Source organism: Pantherophis guttatus, chromosome 5 (genome assembly GCF_059756535.1).
Source record: "Pantherophis guttatus breed Tessera chromosome 5, ASM5975653v1, whole genome shotgun sequence".
In the NCBI taxonomy this organism is placed as follows: domain Eukaryota; kingdom Metazoa; phylum Chordata; class Lepidosauria; order Squamata; family Colubridae; genus Pantherophis; species Pantherophis guttatus.
In genome coordinates this window covers 35,882,056-35,906,573 of record NC_142067.1, presented here as the reverse complement: position 1 = coordinate 35,906,573, position 24,518 = coordinate 35,882,056, and the positions used below count along the sequence as shown (strand labels likewise).

Below are 24,518 nucleotides of genomic sequence, written 5' to 3'. Positions count from 1 at the left end.
TAGAGTGGGGGTCAGTCTAATGTCTAATGCTTTCTTTAAGGGAACTTACTTTGAAACTCTTTCATTTTAATCTTAGGTACATTTTTATTTTTATGTTTATGTTATCATTTTATCGACATTAAGAATGTCTTCCTTAATATAATTTTTGTTTGTTTTGTAAACAGATTTATATTGTTAAATCCTGTGGTAATTTTGATTAAAGATGGAATAACCATGAGAGCTAGGTCGGTTTAGCAGTTAAAGGGGTAATAGGAGTGAAGAGGCCAGAGTTCTAATCCTGTCATAAGCACAGAAACTAGAAACTGGTTAACTTTGGGCCAGTCACTCTCTCTCAGCCTTCGAAAGATGATAATGGCACTCCCAAAAATGTTTTCTAAAAACTGCTTAGACTTGTCTACGTAGTCACTATCAGTCAAATCTGAATTGATGGCAAAAATCGTAGTAATCATTCATATCCATATGGAATCAATAGGGATTATGTAGAATGATTTGACACTAACTTCAAATATCTAAATGAAAGATATCATTTAAATCAGGTTGGTGATGAAAAAAAAAAAAAATAAAGCTACCAAGCTACCAGTAATCTTCAATCCCAGTTGTTGGATCATTTTGCTGAGTGAAAATTTTATGGCCAATCTTAATATATTTCTCATTCTACATTGAATCATATTTGTACCCAGTTGGTAGCCTATATGAGAAAGAACAAGTTTTTTATTTTACTTATAAAGTAATATTCTTCTCCAATTTACTTAGAAATATTTGTAAACTTTGTAGTAAGATAGGTGGCACACAAATTAAATAATAAATAAATTTCCCTATGCTGTCTATTTTACTAATTTTGTTTGCACTGTACTAGGTACATTGTACTGCACTAGGAACACAAAATGGTACACAAAATTTAGTATGTTAAGAATATTATAAAATATAAATCTAAAATCTAAAATAAAAAGATACGTTTTGCTTTTGGTTCATAAATGGAGTTCTTGAAAAAGCTACTGTATTTATAATACTTTTATCATGTAAAATATTTTAACACACTAATACAGTCAAGTAGTATTTGCAGACATTAAAGGAATTTAAAGTATGAGTCACAAATCTTCATATCCAAGGCAGTAGCAAATTACTTTGCTATAATATTTATTGTTAGGTTTATTAATTAAGATGTTAACTGTATAATATCTTAATTGCTTTATATTTTACTTAAATCTGTGTGGTATAATTTTTTTGAAGATACTAACTCAATACCTATTGGCCTTACTTCATGGCACACCGATTATGTAAACAGAATCAAAACAAAACTTAATGTTTTCAAACATTTCTTTATATAAAAGCCAGTTCCAATGGTTAAGATACCAGGCTAGAAATCAGGAGACAGTGAGTTCTAATCTGCCATAGACATAAAAGATGACTCTGGACCAGTCACATCTCACCTCACTGGGCTGTTGTGGAGAAAATAGGAAGAGTAAAGAGTATGTTTTCCACCTTGAGTCATTTATAAGAATTTATAAAGGCAAGAAAAATATCTAAAAAATAGGTTGTAGAAAGAAATTATTAGTAGCTTTTCATTTGTTAAAAGTTGTTCTTTAGAACTGATTGCTTTCTATATATCAAAAACCATGCTGTGTTTTTTCTGCCTTGTGCAACAGCTACAGTGATAATATTGATTGATAAGGTGTATTTTCTCTTACATATCAAAAAACATGCTGAGTCTCCTGGTTCATGCAATATCTAAAACTGTAGTGTCTATAACAGAAATGTATCTGCCAGTTTGTTAAAAGAGCCTCTGGCAAAAATAAGAATGGTTGGTAATAGTGTTCGGTACTTCCAAATGCCTCTTTTTAGAAGCTAATGTCAACTCGCAAAGCATCCCTGGCCTGCTCTCAAGTTGCCATAGACATCCGTCGGAACCCTGACAGGTACATGACCTTACCAACCACTAGTTGGAATAGTCCATTTAAGAAATCCTTGCTTTTGCTGGTAAAAAGGCAGACTTGCATATCTATTGGGGAAATCCTGGTAGTCAAGATAATTATTACAGTTTGGATAGGTTATCTCTAGTAAGCAATAATTGATAGTATAGCATATAGGAAAAAACGTGTTTAATAATTTGAAGTACATTGCAAAAAAAAAATCATTAATGGCATATAGTGGCAATATTGGCCTCCCTATGTCTTTCTTTCAAATTAAAATCTTTGTTTAAATCAGTGATACGAATCTTATATTTTAGAAAGTAAATATTTTAAATTAACCTGTGCTACTGTATGTCTGCCTTATGCAATGTTTCATTCAAACCAGCGTAAATTAGTCTGAAATATTTATTAACATTAACAGTTCCAACTAAATTTAGTTGAAGTAAATTTTGCAATATTAGCATCTTGTAACTCGAGCTGCCTTTATTTGAGGGAAGTACAAGGTATTGTAGCTTTGATCCTGTAATCATAACTATGACAACATAAAAAGTCCAGACTTGCTTGCAAAGAGCAAGTGATTCACATACCAGGAACAGTTTACAGGAAATTAAGTAAATACCAGTGATGAAACAAGCTCCACTGTTGATCCATTTAGAGGAACTTTGTATTATATTTTGATCTAGAAATCTTTAATCATTAAACAGACCAGGCAATTAAACAGAAAGACAAGTAAAGGAAGCAAAGATAAAGCTAAGTGAGCAAAAAAAAAAAAAAAAAAAACCTGTTTAAAAATAGGTAAGCACCTATGCCTTTGTATCTTTGGCAGCTTTATTGTAGTGATTCCAGTTCTCCCAAGGCTTTTAGGTGGAAGATCTAAATCCCAGGTCAAACCAATAAACTTGTTTATATAATATCCCGGGATCAGCAGCTTGAATTGGATGAAGGTGGAAGGAGGGACTCTTCTCAGTTCCTGCCTTTAATGGAATATCACAATGGTTTATAAACTACTTAAAGTACAAGAGTTATAAACTACTTAAAGAGTTACAGCCTTTCCAGCTGTAGCAGTCACACATCATGAGTGAGTCTGTAGATCTATTATTATTCTTCATAATGATTATAAATTGATCGTTACAGTTTTTTATGTTTTTATTATATCATTAGTCATAGCTGCTCATTATATTTAATGAAATTGCTATCATTCCATACAAATAATAAACAAAATCATTATATTTCCTGGTGATTTGCATTAATTTCTCAACAAATTGTTTGTAAACTTGTTTGTTTAATTTTTTTTTTAGTTTAACATACTTAGCAGCTTGATGCCTACATTGAGACTGGCTTTTCATGTCTTTCTTTCAAGCTTTGAAACACTACATCTTGCTGGATTATAAGAACCAAAGCAAGTGTTGCCTAGTAGATAAGCCTTACCTAGATTGAGACAAGGGAGGTACAATTTATTGACAAGTACAGTGGTATTGGAATCTTACGTAATTCTAACAGCCTATAGAACCTAGGATTTTTTTGAGGCGAAATCTCATTGGTGGAATTCCCACTCCAGAAGGTTCCATTAGCATGCACATTGGCATTATTCGGTGCTGGGTCAAGACCTTTCTATTTTCCATGATTCTTCTATTTTCCTAGATATTCGACTTTTAATTGTATTTTGTTTGTTTTAAATTTTTCCGTGACTGCTACCTAGGTTATATGACGATTTCAGTTGGAAATGCTAAGCCTTGGATAATAAATAGGGAAGCTGAATGTATTTATTTTTTTATTGTTTAATCAATTTGTAAAGCTTGCCCACTTGCCAAGACTTCTTCCAAAGAATTAAAAATGATCTGTGGAAAGAATAGTATAAAAGATTAGCACACCAGGAAAAAAAAAGAGGTAAAATGTGCAACAATTAAAAAGTTACATAGAAGTTGTTCAGTGATTAATGTCACGGCAGAGCCTGTGAGAGCTTTAGTTAGGAAGGTTTAAGTACTCTCCCAACAGACAGCAAGATTGGGATTATACAGAATTTTCTTTGTCTGTGTGTGTGTGGGGGGGGGGTACACTCTTCCAAGGAGCAGGCATGCCTAAGAAATGTGCAAGTTTGTTTTCTGGGTCTCACCCCCACACACACACACATACTTTGTCTATCTTTCTTTTGAGGTGGTTGTTTTAATTGTTTTCTTGTTAATCTCCCTTATGTGTGATCTTTTAAGATTAAATCTCCGGCAGTGTAAGGGTTATTTTGCCTTACAAAATTCATTCTGGATTGTTTTAAAGCTAGAGATACACAATTTGCACCTCCCAAACCTACGTGTGACCTGGATTTCATTTAAATCCAAGCTTTTCAGAATTTTGCAAAGCGGATGAAAAATAAAAGTTGGAAGAGGCCATATACTACATGCCATTGAGTCCAAAGCTCTTGCTCAGTGCAGAAATTCAGGTCACACCAGCCCCATCAGATGGCTGTCCAGCTGCTACTTTTAGAGCATTTCCAGGAAAAGAAAGACACCTCCTCCTCCATACCTCTGGATTAGCTAAATTTCTAAATTGACTTAATTTTTAAATCAAAGCATATTGTACAAAAATTTTTGTGTACTAGATTAAAATCATTTCCTTAGGAGAAAATAAATAGAAAATATATACATTAGAAATGTGCATTGATTTTTGTGTGAGCTTTCATGTTTTTTCTATAATTTGTAAAACTGTAGGAGCAGTGGGCGTAAATAAATAAATAATATGGGAATGTAATCTAAACAAAATTCTACATACACACATATATACATACAGCATTCATATTCAGTTGATGCTGTTCAAAAGCATAATTTGAAAGCCATATACTTATTTAAGCGTTTAATCTCTAATTGTTGTTTTTATTTTTTATTTTTATTTTAGCTAAAAAGTTTGACATGACGTTCGAAAAGAAAATTGGCTTAAGTGTTACAGGACTATTAATATCAATTTTTGCTGTGATTGGTACCATTTTTTATGCCCAAGGTAAGAATTTTAATAAATAAATGTACTCCATTAAGCTAAATTGGGCCTTAAGCTACATATAGCAAGACTGAATTTGATAATAGCCAGTATGTGACTGATAATAATTTTTACATAAAAAGAGGCAAATTAATGTCTGAAAGATTCAAAATGTCACCAAGTGAATTAAAGATATTACTCCTACCCCTGATTAAATTACTACTTTTATTTCTGTTACTGTAACTGTCCTAGTTTTATAGGTTCAACATATCTTTTGAATACACTTGGTATATATTATTCTTGCTACATATTAAATATTTATTTATTAGAAATATTATAAAAACATATGTATCTCTGAGGTCATGAAATATTTGGTCATGGTTTCCTCTCACTGTCCTTCCTGATTTTTACTTTAGTATACAAAACATACATTTTTATTTTTCTTGTTTAATAAATCACCACAAATATAAAATAAAAGGAATCTTACATGCATTGTTATTTGTTCAGCTAATTTGCAGTCATAAACAGCCAACATTGAGACTAGAAAGAGTAGAAATCCTTCATTAAAATATAGAATGGTTCATATAGATGAAGCATGTCCAGTATTAATTCTTGTCATTTTAAAATATTTGCATTAATATTTTCTTCCTGTGTTAGTAGGATAACTTCCCCTTACTATTGGGTAAACATTTAATAGGAAAATGGTATTTCTCTTGTGCTGTTGTTCCCCTCAGGAGGCACTTAAGTAGGTCACCTTCATAATTTTCTGCTAATTTTAGAATACAATCATCACAATTATTTCCAAGTATGAAATTCTTATAATAAGCTATTTTACATGTTGTCTTCCAATGTTAATATTGCATCCTAATTAAGAACTAATAATTAGTGACATATCAAAAAATTATATAGATTAAATATGAATTGATGAAGGTATATAACTAGTCACAACTCAAATTTGTTCCCTCTTACTTTCCAACTGTAGCTTTATTAGTTGCAAATTTTAGAGCTAAGGGGCAATCTTTTTCTTCAGATGTAGCAATTTTATTCCTAGCCAGTGTGGCTAATGGGGGGGGGAGGGATGATGGTGGTTCTTCAATATCTGGAAATCCACAGGTCCTCCAGCCCATTATATTGGAATAAAATAAAAAAAGACAACTTGGAAAAAGTAGAAATATCCTTTGGCTTAAACTTGATGGTCTATTTATTGTAATTCCCACTGAAGTTATTCTTAATATAAATAGTATTCTTACATAATAGTTTGACAATAAAGACTGGATTGATTTTTTTTTTAAAATTGACCTCATCCAGGTGGATATACAGCATTGGTTAAAACTGGTATTGGCCTCATTGTCATCCCTGCAATCATCGTAGTGCCTCTTTTATACTTCCTGTTCACATCAGGTGAGAATCTTCTAATTTATTTGATCACTGTATTTCTTTTTATAGACTAAGTTAAATGTAACTGAATGTGCAGGGGGAATGCAGAAGAGAAAGAAATCATAAAATTAGTAGAGATCTATTGGCATTGAACAACAGTATTCTCATTGAATTTTAGACAACATTTGGGGAGAAGGATTTTGAATTGGTACCAGAGTACCAAATTGTGATATTGCCAAGGAGATCAAAGTATCACTTTTCTTGAAGTGAAGAGATGATTTTTTACTGTCCTTTGTGAGAGAAGAATTTGAGCTAAAAATACCCTCTGGGAAAAAATGTACAAAATTTTTGTTTATAAGTAGGTGTACAATAACTGATGGACTGTTTATGGGCTGTACTTGTTGCCGGGGTTGACATTAGGTTAAGGCCAAGTAGGCACTAGCTTAGAGCAGCAAAGCTTAGAAAGCACCAATACCAATCATTTTAAATATGGAAATCTTTGCATCAGCAGAAGATGGAGCCATAAGTCAGTGTGGCCTAGAAGTTCCATATACTCTTGTGCCAGCCAGCATTGTTTGTTGGCCTTTAGTATCCAAATTCTGTTCTACTACATATCTGAGAGTTGTGAGAGCCTCCTTGGTGTAGTGATTGCATCAGGGTGGAAACTAGGAGACCAGAAGTTGTAGTCCTGCCTTAGGCACAAAAACTACCTGGGTGATCTTGGGCAAGTCACTTTCTCTCAGCTCTAGGAAGGAGGCAATGGCAAGCCTCTTCTGAAAAACCTTGCCAAGAAAATTTAGGGACTTGTCCTGGCACTCTTTGAGAATCGGACACAATTGAACACAAGAAAAAATAATTGAGAGTTGCACATAAAACAAGTTACCTTGGGATTATTTCATTCATCCATCCTGATACCTTTATCTGCTTCACACCCGATGCCAGAGACATATTTGTACAAGTTTAAATTATTTTTTTTAAGATCCTGACTTGTTCTATTTCTCATTTGTTTCTGAATATGTTCTTTTCTCAGTAACATTATTGTTCTTTCCCTAGTTTTTGAGAAGCAACCACTTTTTGCAGTTATTTTGCTAGCTCTGAAAGCACTTGGATATGTAATTGCTGTGGCTGGATTTGCTTTGTGTGTGACAGGTAAACTATGTACTTTATCAAAGTAATATGTGTTACAGCTTGGTTCTGAAGAAGTTACTTAACTTTTATACTGTGGCTATCACAAACTAAAACAAAAATACAACAAAGCATAGCTATATGTCTATATCAAATTCAATACTTTTCAGATATTATCAACCCATATCAAATGCTTCTGGACTTCCAGTGTCCTAGTTAGCATGGGAAAGAATGCTGGCCCTTGCAGCTCAGCATCATCTTACATGGTCTTGAAAAGAAGGTAATAAATCAAAAGTGCAAATTATCGCAAGCATCATTGCTGAAAAGAATGAATACCTTTGAAGATTAGCTTAGCTGTAGCTTAATTTGGGCTTGCCTTTGTGATGCTGTCTCTGGTTTTTTCCTTCCTTGCCCAATGATTTCCCCCTCCCCCCGTTACCTTCTCTTAATTCATTTTATTCATCCCCCCCCCTTTGCTTTCCTTTCTATCTTCTTAACCCATTTCAGCGTGGTCCTTCCGTCACTCCCTTCCTCCCTTCCTTCTAGTTGCTACGTGCTATGGTTGTGCATGGCTTCAGTTTCAAGAGGGAAAAGGCACTTTGCACAGTGGCCTGCATGTAAGCATCCATCGCATCTTCTAAAGCCAAGCATAGGTTTTTCCTGGAGTTTTGCTGAAGCAGCTGTTTGCAGCTGATACTTAACTCTGGGAAAAGACATGGATGCTTTAAGGAGCTGCCAAAGAGGACAAAAATATTACATTTGGCGATTTGTTTCTTTTGACCAAGATTAGTGTTTTATATCTTTTGCATTGCTTTCATGTTTCCCACCTTTCGTGCTTGTGTGACAGGTGGGATACAAATATAACAAATAAATCTATAAATAAAGATACTGCCTTAATATGGGGCTACCATATCAGAGCTGTAAAATTCCAAATAACAGATAAAACTCTCTTTGCTGCCACCTAGTGATTATTGCACTTTTTTGAAGCCCAGATATGGAAGTTCTTTATAATATAAGCTGTGAAGCATTTTGATACAATTTAAATAGTATCATTTTTGAGCTTACAGTTTTGTTCACTATTGTGGACTACTGTACCCTGATATCTGATGAATCAGCGTTTGTGAGAACAGATATGTTACCATGACAGACATTTTGTCATGCATGTCAGGCTTCCTTCATGGCATATATTTGTAAGAATTTTGAGTTCTCTTGAGATTCCAGATATGCCTGTCAAGCCTCTGGGTTGTGGGTTGCTTCTTAATCTGGAAATATTTGATTGTTATGTAACTGTTTTAACTGATGCAACCTTCCCTATACAGGTTAAGCAGACTCATGCACAAACTATTCTGCCATAAAAAAAAAAAATTATGTTAGTTCTAACTTTTATATAGTAAAGCCATGAAAAAAAATCAAGCCTCATTTATGTATATAATTTCAAGATGTCCTTGCATGTTTTACCATCGTGTCTGAAAAATATAAAGTGTATGAACACTCAAACATCTATACAATATTGTTCAGAGCTGGTGAAAGTATCAGCCCCCTCTTTCATAATCTTTCACCGCTAACTTAAATGCCCATCTTTTTACTCTCAACAGAATGTCTGCCGAAATATGGAGCTGTTCTAATTGCAGGTTTAGCAATTATTAGTGCTGTAGCAGCAATTGGCTTAATTTACATTATTATTATTGGTAAGTAGTTTCTGTAGAAAATGTTTGCTCATTTATTTCATAAGATTATTTGACCCCAGATGATTCTGGGTAGGTTACTTTTCTTAAAAAAACCAACACCCCCCCCCAAGAATTATGAAAGAAAAAAAAGAAAAAGAAACAGATGATCAGCATTCAGAAGGCAAACTCTGTAATGGCACAATATCCAACTCAATTACTGTATCTGTATCCCAAGGCTTGGATGTATAGCCACATTTTCAGAGATTTTATGAATGTCATCAGGGTGACAGCTGTATGGCGCTCTGGTGGGATGCTATTCCAGAAGGCAGGTGTTGTTAGAGAGGAATGCACTTCTTAGGTCCCAATAGTGAAGCTATTGTTTCGTTGAAGGCATCCCACTCTGCCCAGTGACACTGAATGGGCAGAAACATTCAGCTATAACCCAATATAGTACATTCAGCAACAATATCCAGGTTGTATGTCATAATAGACTTTTTATATAATAACTGTCACCTGGAATTACACTTGAGCACTACCATCACATGGGCATAATATGGCATGCTTATCATTTTGGGCAGCATAATACGGCATGCTTGCATTCTGCGGCAGCTGTAGCTTCTGTGTGGCCTTTACAGACAGCCTGATGTGGAGTACATTGCAGTTACCCATTTATGAGGTGCCTAGGATGTGAGTGATTGTCTGAACAGTCAGGAACAGGCACAACCAGCACAGTGTTCAATCTATGTGAAAGCCCTCTTGATCACAATTGCTGCCTAAAGTATATTTAAATATATATATGTAATTAAGCTTATATGAGATATAAGTATTTAGTTAAGAAAATTATTGATTTTTTAAAGAGATTCTTGTTCAATCATTTTCTTTTTTTAACAAAACAAATATTTGGATCATAGTATTGTTTGCGAATGAAGAAAGTTAATACGATGTGTGGCCTATCATGGCACATCAGTCATATGTTATATTTACAAGGTTATTGTTTTTAATCAGTGTCCACAGACCATACTTTTTCCTCCTGTACGTGATTCACATATACAGCAATTAAATCCAGTCAATCATCCGGGGTCACATGGGTTTTTTTTACCCATTTAGTTTAAATCATTATCATATATCTATGCTTAGGCATATAAATATCTGAATGAATCATACTTAATATATGCTATTCTACTACATAGCTAAGTTCTTCTGACAAAAGATATTGCTTAATGAACATGCAGTTAGAAAATGTAGCCTTGGTTATTGGGAAAGCTAGTATAGCACTGTGTGGTTGGTTATAGACTCAATAACAACACCACAACAACACTTAAGACCTTCAGCTGAATTAACAGTTGTATGATATATTTCATATGATCCACAACTAGAATATGCTTTAATATACCCTTTATCAGGAACACTTCATTTGCATTTTATTACTTGTTTTTATTAATACATAAAATGCCATACTTTTACATTTGAATATTGGAAGCTTCAGGCAATTAGGGGAAAATTAAGAAAGTTTATAATAGATTAGAGTGAAAGAGTAAAAATTATGACATTTAGAATATTAATTTATGACATAAATTAATTAAAAGCTGCCAAAATTAAAGGAGGGTTCAACATAATTAAGAGGAGTACAGATGATCAGCTGATTGTGGACATTTATCCATGTTCTAATATTCAGTATCATAAAAAATTGAAGATAACTGTTGTATTATCGTTGCATGCAATGCCATAAATACTTTCTTTACTTTGCACAGAATTACTCTTTTTAATTGATTCAGATACACTGCTAAGCATAATGTGCTCTTAGCTTATGTTTTGTCATGAGATGACATCATAGTTTTTTGTGTAGACCAGGGCACTATGGCTTGTTTAGCAAACCATATTTAAAATATTGGATTAGTGTGTGAATTTCAACCATTCTGTTCTGTTCATAGAATATTTAAATTTGTGCCTATAGAAAATGTTTGTAATATGTATGATGAAGAACCTGCTGCGACTGGAGTTTTCATTCCCAATAGTTACTTCAGACAATGATGATTTTTGTTGTGCATAAATCCTCACTGCTGCATAGATAGAGAACTGATCATGATAGGTAGAAATATAAGCAAAGGCACAACTCTGACTATTTAAACAAGTAAAAGTCAAACAAGCACTATTCAATAGTGGCTGTTTAATCCTGAGTTATATCAAATACAGAGAAGTACTTGAGTCCAGAATTATCTACTCAAGCGTTACATTTAGAGTTACTTTTTACTATATGTTTTCCATTAATTTATTCGTGCATTGCGTTGTTACGCATGTTTTTCAGTGAGAGACATCTCTCATCATATATGATTGGTTTGTATGCTACAATCTTCCAATGGTGTATCAGGTACCTAATTTTATTTCTATTATAGTACAAAGAGAAAAAGGTGTACTATATTGGGTTGATGGTAACCCTACAACCTGTAAGTTATATATTTCCCATTTGGAACTTAATTATAATTATAATACATTTGTGCAGTCAGCAGACAGAAGTTCTGCAACTTGCTTTATTTTTGTTCAAACCACTTGGTCTGTCTAGCTTAGTACTCTCTGTTGCAGTGATGATCAGTTTTCCTCATGTTGGCCTCCTAAGGCTAGAGGGAATAGGATAGTGACCAGAGCAGAAGGACAGTGTGGTATTTAGAGTAATAGTATTAAACCAGAAGAACAATAAAAAGAAATCCAAACAATTTTTTCTGGAAGGAGACCATACTCAGTGTACAAGGTTGAATGGCTTAAGATCAGGGGTGAAATGCTTCCGGTTCGGACCAGATCGCCCGATCCGGTAGCGATGGCGGCACGTGGTTCAGAGAACCGGTAACAAAAATCCCTGCCCTCCGCTCCCCCCCATGCCCAGCTGAGCTGCGCAATCATCAGAGGCTTTTTTTTTTATTTTTAAAAGTATTTTTTCTACAACCTCTTTGGCTGAAAAAAATGGTTTTAAAAGTAAAAAAAAAAATGTTCAGCCGAAGAGGTTGTTGAAAAAATGCTTTTAAAAGCCTCTGACGATCCCAGCTGAGTTGCCTGATCGTCAGAGGCTTTTAAAAGCAATTTTTTTTACAAAAATTTGGCCGAAGAGGTTGTAGAAAAAATGTTTTTAAAAGAAAAAAAATCCGCTACCGATCAGGCAACTCAACTGGGATCGTCAGAGGCTTTTAAAAGCATTTTTTCTACAACCTCTTCGGCCGAACATTTGTTCGGTAGTAACAAATTTTACATTTCACCACTGCTTAAGATTTAAAACTTGTTGCCATTTTTGAGAAAATTACATCAAATAATATTGGCAGAGTTATCAGGAAATTTCTATAGTGCAATCCATAGGTACTCTGGAGCCTTAAAATGAGATGCAGGGCAAGGTTGCTCATGCATGACATAACTACCCATGATATAATTCATGATATAATTGCCCTCTGGAATATTCCCCTGTCAAAGGGGAGATCAGCTCCAATACTCCTGGCCTTCCAGAAGAACCTAAATACTTGGCCCTGCTGCTTGTCCTGTGGCCCTATAGGGGTCCTCTACATTGAAGGGGGTCTGATAGGATAGAGAAGATTCTTTCCCAGAGGCTGCGTATAATTTTGGTTTTAATTTTTATTAATTTTTTACTCTTTTTAAATTGCTTTTTGCACGTTTTAACCTTTATTATATTGTAAACTGGCTAGAGTCGCTGTAGTATTGAGATGGGCAGCATAGAAGTCCAATAAATAAATTCTATTTTAGTTTAAAACAGTTTAAACTAAATGCAGTTAGTTAAAAATCCAATAAAATAGTCATTTTGCTATAGAATTTCAGTGGCACAGTTTAAAGGAGCTTCAGAGAACTCAAATTGATGGCTCAAATATGATTATCGTGCATACAAATTCTTTCCAAATTCCCAGAGCTTCGCTTTATGTGGCCCTTTGTTCTACAGTAGAATTAATTTTGATGTCCCATTATTATATCTTGATTTAAACAGCAAGATTTTAGTGTAGGAGGGTGCTGATAAAAGACTGCTTTGAAATAACAAATAAAGCAATCTAAAACTGCATTAAATAATAAATGATTTGAGCCAGCTTTGATGTAGAAAGTTATTGCCCTTATATGTAGTGCCAGCTGAAATGTAGTCATAGTCAGTTTAAAAATATTTATATCCTATTGTTTTGTTACAAATAACTGCACCTAATGGAAAATATAAATCAAATAATTAAATTATAGTGTGAAAAAAACTTCAATGAACAGAAAGAAAAAAATCAAGGATGACAGTCTACAATAAGTATTGTTTGGTGTATTCCTGAAAGCCAGTTCACATATGCAGTTCCATCATACAGTGTCTGTAATTAGTAGATACTGTATGAATAGATTTCACATATCTAAAGAACAACTTAATATTTTCTTCCAAAAATTCTTCTTTTCCCCTTCATGCATCTAACATCAAAAAGGAACAAAAAATGTGGGGTGAACATAGAATGTTGAGACTATTTTAATGCAACATTAATTTTTTACCTGCATGCTTAGATTCTAGGAGATCGGAAGTAAAGATGAACTATTAACTAAGAAACAATTGTTTCATGTGGTCAGATTAGATAGTAATTTCAGGATCATCTTCAATTCCTGTATACCATTATTAGAATTGTTACAGTTGCCCAATTTTCTTCCTATGTCTTCTGTAAGGTGGGAATCCCAGTGTTTATGCTCCAGATACAAGAAAATGAACCTGTAGCAAATCATATCTGAGAAATATATATTAACATTTGAAGGCTAAGTGTTTAAATCCCTTTTTGGAATCATCAGATTTCTGATAGATTAACCCTGTTTTAGAAAAATGATTGTAGAAGGAGAGTTTGTTAGTTTTCAGTTAAGTCTTCATTCCTGTCTTAGGCAATTGAACTATTTAGAGTTTTCCTTAACATTGCAGTGGCTTGCTTCTTACTTTTCCCCCTTAATTTAGCTTATGAAAGATGTCATATTGTAATAACTGAAAGATAGAAATAAACCCTCATTTAAAAATAATTAATGAGACACTCGGTTTAAATTCTGATGATGTCACCCGTGTAAAGTGATCCGATATTTGTGCTTTAGTTATCTAATCAGAAAATATGTTCTATATTTTTAACCTAGGTTCCAACTTGAAAGATCATCAACCTCCAAGGGTAAGCTTACCATTAATGTATTTGGGGTGTCTACATGGCTCGGGGAATTTATAATGAGATGCTGAGCTTTCATAATTGCAGGTTGGTAGCAAGCAAAAGAGTGGCAAGAATGTGTGTTGTCAGCAACTGGCTATCTATACTTTCTTCAAGGATCTTTACTGATTATGTGCCATCAAGTCTGTATCAACTCTCTTGGAACTCATTAAACCTGGGTTTCCACATTTCTCATTCTACACTGTAAGAAGTCTTTCTGGCAATATCTTTTCATACCCTGTTTCATATTGAAACTGCAAAATGCAAACTTGACTTGCAGCTTGATCAGTTATCCACTGGAATCAGGATATTTTGTCAATGGGTGATCAGTATTATTATATTATTCCATATGGTGAAGATTTAATGAGGTACCAATTAGATTGAATTATTGTCTGCATGTAATAGATTAATTACATATTCATTCATTCATTCATTCTTTTTTATTTGAGTGTATAAGCTATCCAACTCCAGTGGACTCATTTGTGTTGGTTTCTTTCTTCTTTTTTCTTCTGTGTGTCATTATACAGTCTCACCTATCTTTTCTTCTTCTTTCTTTTTATATTAAAAATAAAAAACTAAAATACCATTTACGGAGCAAATACGATTTAAAAAACAAAATCCAAAAATGTTGGGGGAAAAAAATCATGCTAATTTAGGGTTTGAACCCTGAAATCGCAATTGACTTGTTCATGCTTAGTTATTAAAGAATAGCTAAACCAATGTATATTCTCTAAGAGTGCTGCCTACTGTAATCCTCCACTTCATCCCAGTCTAACTGGAGACCAATTTTGGGTGGCATGTCAGTGACCAAATCAAAAAAGTAGCTAACCTAACACAAAGAAGTTGGACAAAATAAAAGCTTAGTTAAATGTGCACCTGACTAAAATAAAATTTAACAAATTAAATCAATTTGTGGGTTAATTCCCTATATTTCTTTTCTTCTGCTATGTATCTCTACTTCATAATTTAATTATTGAACATATTTCAAAGATTCACTGCTATGTTGATTTGGATGAACATTTGCATTTTTAAGATAGACATTTTGCTAAGTTTTGGATAACTGGTATAGGCAATGCAAATACGTTATATGTGAATTATTGTCTTGCGTGATCCCCTATAAATTCTTGGATAATTGAAGAAAGCCAGTATCATACTACGAAGTGATTAGAAAATAATTGTGTGCATGTCCACAGTGTTCCCAAGCCTTGCTTCTTGCTTTCTACTAGGTACTTCTTTATACTACAAGATCTTTATGAAACTGCAACTATAGATATGCATTATTCTGCTATATTGAAAAATTATTCCTAGAAATGATTTATAGAAGACAGCATGACTTCACATTAGTGATGGGTAATGCAAATCTATGGACAGCTTCAGAGGGTGTGCTAAACTGGCCATCCAGAAACAAACAAATACATCTGAAATATTACAACATTGTTTGGTTCTTAACGAGATCTCATGAAATCGCAAGATTTGGAATTGCAAGCCATCCAGAGTCATTGATTGAGATGGGTGGCTATAGAAATTAATTCATTAATTAATTACGATGCAAAATTCCCCAAGAGTAGCTGCTGCCCGAGATGGTTACTGATGCCATCTCTACTGTCTTCTATGCTGCCTTTATTATGCTCTTTCTCTTTGATATGCATGGAACATAGGAAGATTGTTGAACCTGTGAACACAGTTGCAAAGCCATGTCGAATAAAATGCAGATAGGATGTTCTAGGTCTTTTCTGTAAACTCAGTGTACTACTTGAGTTTATTGTTACTAGTTTTCCAACAGTACATGAAAAAATAAGCTGTACTACAAATCCTTTTAATACTGGTAGTCCTTGGTTTATGACTGGTCACTTAACAACCATTTGAGGTTACAGTGGACTTCCTCGGATATCTATGACTCCAAAGTTCCGATGGCCACCAGCCTCTCCCATGAACATGTGACCGCATGTCAGGCACTTGGAAACCAGCCTGTATTTATAGTTAGTTGCAGCATTCTGCAGTCATATAAACTGGGTTTTGCATTTGTAGTGAAAAACAGCATTTACTTCTGGTTTCCACAAAAACCAACCTATAACAAATCATTAGTTTGCTTAATAACTGTGGTGTTTGCTTAACAACCCTGGCAGTTGGTTTGTGACCACAACATCCACTTTAAGAGCACTGCAAAAAATAATAATTGCAAAATTGGGTTGGTCACATGGGTTTTACAACTTCACAATTTACAAATGTAAATGGGCAGATTCCCATTGATGGTTGTAAGTCGAGGACTACTTGTAATTCAGTCATCAAACTTCAACCACTTTTTGGCTTGGTTTCTTTATTAGTCTGGCAACAAATGAATTTTCTAGCCTTTTTCTTTAAAGTAGGTGTATAATGTGCATGCACTATTGTGGGTGTGTCAAGTTTTGCACTTGGACATAGTGGAGAAGTTAACTTTAAAATAGCAGAGCAGAAATTGGGTTACACATTTCTTATACCTGTCCATGTCCTATTTGTGAATCCATCTCTTCTGGCTTGCTTTAACCATAGCATGGCATTACTTCTGCAATGGCATTAGCCAAATCTTTAGATTCATTAAATTTGAAATAATCCCTAAACCTGATTTCTAGTCTATATTATTACTAGTTTTCTAACAATACATGAAAACATAATCTGCAATACAAATCCTTTTAATACAGGTTTTATGGGCATCCCGGTTTAGGCTGTATTCTTTTCTTAAATGATTTATATCTTATTCTATTGTGTGCCCTTTTTCTGAAAAGTTCTTAAATTATCTGTATAATTCAGCAATCAGGAAAACAAGAAACATATAAATACAATCATTAACTGGTAAAGACTCAGTTTTTCTCTGTGTATGCAAAGCATGTGTGTCTGTGCATGTCTTGTCTCTCAATATACCAACATAACCTATTATCTCTCTGAGAGCCAGTGTGGTGCAGTGGGGAATGTGCTGGAGTAAGATTGGGGAGACACAGGTTCTAGTCCCCCCCTAGCCAGACAAACCAACTGAGTGATTTTGGGCCAGTCACTCACTCTCAGCCTTAGACTGGAAAGTAGAAAGCACCTATCTACCAGCATTTACTGGACTAGACAAATAGGCCAGTGGATTGATTCAGGTTGAAAAAAATATATACAAATAGAAAGTAGGCACTGAGATCTATGCTTTGTGTCTCATACAACATACATAGACAAACTTTAGTCCAGTTTAAATAGTGCCTGGCCAAAATGAATGTGGTTAAATAAAGCATTCATAAGATTATTATTTTGGTATTTTTGGGCCATTTTAGTGACATCATTAAAAAATAATGAACAGATTGAAATTAATTGAAATAAAAAGAAAAGGGGTGCCTATTGGTAGTTTTCAATTACAGCATTTGTATATTCCTGATGAGTTCATCACATCCCTTTCCTTAGCTATACTTTGTGTGGGGGAGCTGTCACGGTTAAAGCAATAATGCTGTTGTATTCCAGTATTTTGACAAAAATATAACTGATACTATCTTTGTCAAAGTTTTGATGATGTGTTTGAAAGATTTGGTTCTTCAGTTTGTTTCTGTGATTTGTAGTTTGCCACCAGTTAAATGAAATGTATTCCACAGTTGTCATTGCAGACGCGATCTTGCTGAATACAGCTACTTGTTCTTTGTGGTGTTTGTTTTCTGCATTACGGTTAAATTGCAAAGAGAAGCTATTGCCACTGAAGTACTTCTGAAGCAGGCATGTCATCATCATTTATAGCCTGGAAATAACCAAACCTGTCACTAATCTTTCTAATGTTTTGCTGCCTCTTTTATTTCTTTTATAGAATCATTATTTATTGTATATATCAATTAGAGTTGTTTAAATTTTGGACCTCCAAAGTAGACTTGAAAGCTTTATGTATTTTAAATATTTTACAGAAAGCTGTTGAAGAATCACTTAATGGTAGGTGGTAATTTTGTCTAGTTTGGGAAAGTTGAAATTGGTGTTTTCATTAACATCAGACAATGACTGCTGGTGCCATTTAGAAATAGACATGTATGCAGGATAATGTAACATGAATCATGGCATCAAATCACTGGTGATCTTCTGGTCATTTCAAGTGTTACTAAATACTTTGCGGTGCAGTAGTTTTTGGTATGTCTACTGGATGGTATTTTTTTAGGATAAATGGGATAGTGACCGTATATGTTGCTTGGCCAAAAGAATCAGTCTCTTAATGTGAAAGCAGATTTCTTCTTAAAGGTAGATGTTACCCTGCCTTTTGCATGGGGTGCATGAATTTCTGGGATTATGCTGTGCTTTTTCTTTTTCTTTTTGGCTTTGTTTTGTTTTGCTATTGGATATCCAATTTCTTATTTTGATTCAGCTGATTTGAAAGCACTTCTGCTGATATAAAATCAAGAGGAATGTTAATTGTTTTTTGATTATCCAGAGGGATTTTTGTTAACGTTGGTGCTCTCATTTCTTTCATGTTACATGGAACTATGGCATGCTTGAACTATTCTGTTCTTGTTTGTTTGACTAATTACTAACTTTTTGCTTGCTTTTTCAAAAGATGCAAAAGGAGTAATGTTAGAATGATGATGGTGAGTAGCCATTGTCTGTATTTTGGGTGCATTTTTGTCAACATGACATACATTTTCTTTTGTTCTACATCTTTCTAAAATAGAATTTGGAATACATGATTTAGTGTTGTAGTCTTATCCCAATAAGACATGAATAGTTGTCAGCTTGGTTATGATATAGAGTTTACATTATGACTTATGCTCCTATATCTCACAACCAAGTTTCTTTTCTAATGTGCAGCAGCAAAATACACCAAACTATTGCTCTTCTTATTTTTAAGAATCTTGGCACATATTACACTGCATAAATTTTTTCAAAAGTTTTGCTTCCTGAAAATCTCTTGATGATTATGATTAGACCCCTTCAGACTGAACACAAATATGATTTCAAAATCATAGTAATCTTGGCAAATATGAAATTAACTTTTATTACTATAATTTATTTAATTGCATCATGTTTCCAACATACTGCACCAAGTTCAACATCCTAAAAGTGTTTTGCTGTTGATTTTCACTTGTACTAAATGTCTGATGCATTTCACTGCAGTGTCCACAATAGTCAGCCAGCATTGATGAATTCCAGTTGCCCTGATACTGATTTTCCATTATGGCAATGTTCTCATGAAAGCTTTCACCATGTTCATCACTGACTGCACCTAGATTTTCAGGAAAGAAGTCCAAGTGTGAATGCGGAAAATGAATCTTCAGTGACATGTTGCACTTCACAATCTTGTATGCTGTAATTAACTTGTCGACCAACTGAATACAGTTTGGTGCTGTGCAGTTGCCAAGAAAATTCTCAACAACTTCCTCAAATGATTTCCAGGAGATTTTGTCTCACACTACTGGCAGATCTTCGAACTGCTTTTCATTGAAGATCTGTGGACCAACAAAAATGCTTTCCTTAATTTTAGCATTAGTTATTCATGGAAACATCTGTTTCAAATAATGAAAACCTTCACCTTCCTTCTTCATTGCTTTCACAATTTTTTCTTCAGTCCAAGTTTTATATGAAGGGGAGGCAAAAATATATTTGTTGGGTCAACAAGTGGTTCATCTACCACGTTTTTCTGGCCTGGAACCAAATTCTTTTGGAGTAGCCATTTCTTTTCCATGCAATGTGATTCTTTTGCATATGCTTTTGTAACAACGGTACTTGATATATCCAAGCTGCATCGCAAGCAGCAGAGCGAGTACTTTTAGATATCCACAGAGTACTTTTAGATATCTAAATCCACAGATTTAGATATCACAGATATTCCTGTTGCACTTGGTGTATTGGATATGCTTCAACAAGAGTTCCTTGTTTACATACATTTCTTTCATGTGTGCCAATAGGAACTGAAGGATGTATATTGCCATTGTGTAACAAGCCAGCCTTGAGACTTAATACTGATGAATCAGTAAAGAGATGCCAATCTAGTGGGTCATGCTCCCAACCCAAAACTGTGAACAAATCATCAATGTCAGTACAAAAAACGAAGTTTCAGCTTGTGCAAACAAATTTGTTAAATCATCTTGACGGCTTTGAAAGACAGAAAGCTACGTACTGGTGATAGCAAACACCATTCTAGCAGTTTTGAACCCAGCTTTTGTTCATTTCATTTTAATTGTGTATGAGATGAGGCTTACCAGACAAACATACTTCAAAATCCAGATCATCATCACTGTTCCTTCCGGCACTGGTTTTATGGCTAAAGGCAGATTGGGTTTTTTAATTTATGTCTTATTTTTAGCAGAGGAGCCAGTGACATTAATCAGACAGAAGTAACAGACTTTCATGTGATCATTCTGTTCTCACTATATCATTGGGATAACAAATGACATTGAGTTCCAAGTTCGTCGGAGTCAAGATCTAAGATGAACAGCACATCTTGCATAACAAATGTGAGGAACCCAGTTGTCTGGATCACCAATCTCATAACCAGAATAAATTCATATGCTTCCTTAACAAATCCAGTCCTCATGCATCTTTGAGACTTAAGTTGTACTTGCCACAAATGTAAAACCTATCACAACTGTTCCAGCATGAGTGAGACATTTCTGCTATCGCTAGTTGTCCCATAGCAAGTCTATAACTGGCTTACTTGTTATGTAAATTATATGTGCCTAGACTATCCTATGTCTTGAAACAATCGCATCAAAATACATGGAAACTGATATCAATGAAATGAGCAGCATCTGTGCACGCAAGCTGCTTTACAGGCAGCATACAGCCACCCTAAATATGCCCAAACTATACCTTTTCCAGAAATAGCAATACTACTTAGATTTATATACCACTTTACAGCCCTCTCTAAGCAGTTTACAGAGTCAGCAATTGTCCCCAACAGTCTGGGTCCTCATTTTACTGAGCTCGGAAGGATGGAAGGCCGAATCTATCTTGAGCTAGTCAGGATCAAACTGTAGTTGGCAGAGTTAGCCTGCAATACTGCATTGTAACTACTGTGCCATCTTGGCTCTTTGTCAAGTGCATGCGTGGACATGCATGAGTTATACCAAGCATTTTATAACACAAATGAAAATTAATAAACTATATATATATATATATATATATATATATATATATATATATATATATATATATATATATATATATATATATATATATATATATATATATATATCAATTTTCTTATATATATATATATATATGAAAAAATTGCAAAAACAGAAGATTTCTATAAACAGTACTTGATACGTTAAATTATTTTCATGATTAGCTGCCAAAAATCTTAGATATGCCCAAAAGTGTTCAGGAAGCAAAATCTTTATTGTTCAATGTAATTTTTGACAATTGCTCCAGATATACGTTGTTACACTGGCATATCAAGAAAACATAATTATCTCCAAAATGTCTGTAAACTGTTGAACTGCCAAACTCCACATGAAAATAATGCTGAAGAGCTTCTATCTGTTCCTAAACTAGTCTAAAGGAAAAATTTCCCATGTCTTTAGAATATATAGGGAATTTGAGACAAATGGTTCAATTTGATGGGGTGTTTACTGCCATTTTGGGCAGAGAAAATTTATACTTAGGTTTAAAATAAATTCTTACATATATATTGAAGTATCCCAGGCTGTATCACATTAGATATAATGTTTGGTTCACAATGCTACTTCTATCTGTGGTCAAGCTGAAGAGAGGCACCAAAATAAAATTAAGTAATTTTAAAATAGCTAAGATCTCAATATAGCACCAAACTCTGCAAAATTTTGGGTTCCCCCCCCAAAAAGGGATTTGAAAGGATTTTAGCTAGAACATCACAATCTCAGATTTTGCAATTTTTTAAGATTTAATATATTTTAATCAATAGAAAAATTGTGAAAAATTATCTGGGGAAATTCTTCACTGGGCAAAAGATTTGTCCAAAACTTAAACTGTATAATTATTTGTGTGAAGTTCATTCTTAGTGCTAGCAAATGTTGCAGTGCTGATTGTTACTTCTTGTCATAGTCCTCAAAGTTATTTATAATAATACAGTTATATGTATAAAGCAAAACACTAATAATCTCTCTTAATATTTTCATTATATTTTTAAAACATGAAATCAGCTCTGATGTCTTATAGCAATGTTTCTGCACTTTAGTCTGGTCTTCTTAAAGTTGCAAAGGATGAGGAACACTGTCTACAGCAAATAAGGTTATTTATTGTTAGAAGAAACTAACTCTCTGAATATGATTCCTTTCAAGGCCAAAACTGAGCTGCCTATATTTAAAGGGGGAAATGTCAATAGACTTACTCCAACTTTTGAAGAAGTATGAAAACTTATAGGATTTGGAAGAACAGGGATTTCCAACACATAATAATAAGGATTGAATGTATATGATGACTGGTACAGACGTGGAATATCATAGGCTAAAGAACCTGACTGGGTAGTTGTATAAGGAATAGGAGCCTTTTACATTTTAATATTAAGTTGTGGGTTCTACTTGGTATAACCTGCCATTTTGATTACTAAATTCAGTAACAAAAACAGTTGTGTTTGTGAGTCAAACCTGTGTACTATGGAAATATACAGATATAAAAAACAAAGATATATAAATCAAAATGACTGTTTCCATCTTTGTTTTTTATGTATGTAAGATCTCTGTAACATAGATCCATTTCACTAATTTATAGCTATGAAACTGACTGCAGTGACTCAAGCACACAATCTGTAAAATGTATTTTTATTTATTGGCTTAATAGTAGTAGAGAATGCCGTATTTGCCATCAATCACCTGAAAGGAAAAGTAATTGAACAAATGTTCATATTGTGTGTGCAGCATTCCACTCTGACTTGCTATTTACTTCAGACTTCATTGATTTTTATTTTATACTAAAGCCATTACATGGGGATCGAGATTAATTAAACTTTCACTGCGGCCTAACTAATAAGTAATTAGGTCTTATGTAGTCAAGCAATTAATCAGTGGGATAATGATGAGTGTTTCATCAGTTTGTTCCACATGCAAATTCTTGCTTTAGATTCAGTCAAAAAATAAATTTATTTACTCAAACTTGGTAACAAAATTCTTATCTAATTTTATAGTTAATTTAAATACATTTGGTGAGTCTAAAGTGCCATGCAATAATGTATATGCACATTGGGTTTTAAATTCTTATAATAATCTATTGAGGTTGCTGAATGCTGTCCCTGAAAGTTGACAACATTTAATCTGGTAGAAAAAGGAGCCTCATGACTCAGCATTACATGCAAAAATCTTCCCTAAATGTAAACAAAGAGCCTTTCTTCCTTTTATCATTCAAGATGATCCAGTATGTTTTTATCTTGTCACACATGAGAAATGAATTTAAATAAATGTTGGGGAAACTGAAAATAAATGTGAAAATTTTGTGCAATTTTACATAGAGAGTTTCCTATGAAATGATGATGTTACAGTTGTCCTTTCGCCTTTCCTTTCATTCTGGAAATATAAAAGTAATCCATGAGCAAGATGCTCAATGTAGTTGTAAAAAAAATAAATAAACAAGAAAGCTCATATTTTGAATAAGGATTTTGTTTTTTATTTTCCAGCACTGGATATGAGGTAATTGAATCCAATTATGAACATGGAAACAAGTGGAGAGAGACTTTTGTTGATACACCGTGGCCTTGAAGATGCACTACTCAAAGAGAAATAAAATCAGGAAATTAGTTGTTTTGCATGTTTGGAAAAGTGCTATACTGGCTCACCTGATGTAACTTTATAGTCACAGCAGCTGTAGTAATTTTAAAAGAGAAGTAAGTGTATGCATGTGAGGTTTCCCCCTTTCCCTTCCTTACAGATGGATGAGAGCAAAAACCATGAGGCTCTTGGTCCACTTTCTCTTTAGTGCTGCACTTCTCAGAGGATCTTGAAAATGCTGTTTTGCATAGAGACCAAACATCATGAAGAACTACTTTTGGACATCACAATCTTGATACATTGGCTGTCATCACCTCTGGGCCAGGGTTTTTGTTTGTTTGTTTTCCATTTCGCTTTCAGTTTTGGTATCCCTAAGCAACAAGCGCTTATATGGAATAGCAATCTTTATATTTTAGAAAAAGCTGCTGAAAATCTGAAGTGGGGATTGCTCAAAGGTTCTCAAAGAACAATGTAGGTATGTATTTATTTGCTGATCCTCTTGCCCGCCAAAAATTGGTGAACTCCAGCCCCACTTTAAAAAAAAAAAAAAAAGTTTAGCTAAGCCAGCACTGGGATGTTTGAAAGTATCTCAAGGTCACAGAAGAGATTTCTAGGGGACCACTTATACAAATA

General features: G+C 34.0%; 1 protein-coding gene across 6 annotated transcripts in view; it reads left to right on the top strand.

The window, feature by feature from the left end:
• Window positions 1–24,306, top strand: part of CD47 (CD47 molecule) — a 65,108-nt gene extending 40,802 nt beyond the window's left edge. For 2 of the 6 annotated variants that reach the window (XM_034413047.3, XM_034413033.3), the window contains 8 exons: window positions 4,797–4,898; window positions 6,183–6,275; window positions 7,305–7,400; window positions 8,972–9,064; window positions 14,162–14,193; window positions 18,126–18,150; window positions 18,764–18,794; window positions 23,795–24,306. In XM_034413047.3, the coding sequence (XP_034268938.2) occupies window positions 4,797–4,898; window positions 6,183–6,275; window positions 7,305–7,400; window positions 8,972–9,064; window positions 14,162–14,193; window positions 18,126–18,150; window positions 18,764–18,789 (467 nt within the window). In that variant the 3' untranslated portion in view covers window positions 18,790–18,794; window positions 23,795–24,306. Of the gene's footprint in view, window positions 1–4,796; window positions 4,899–6,182; window positions 6,276–7,304; window positions 7,401–8,971; window positions 9,065–11,348; window positions 11,412–14,161; window positions 14,194–18,125; window positions 18,151–18,763; window positions 18,795–23,794 lie in introns of all 6 variants that reach the window. The other 4 variants (XR_015734420.1, XR_004590619.3, XM_087894905.1 and 1 more) reach the window with 2 other exon arrangements.
• Window positions 24,307–24,518: the final 212 nt, after the last annotated feature.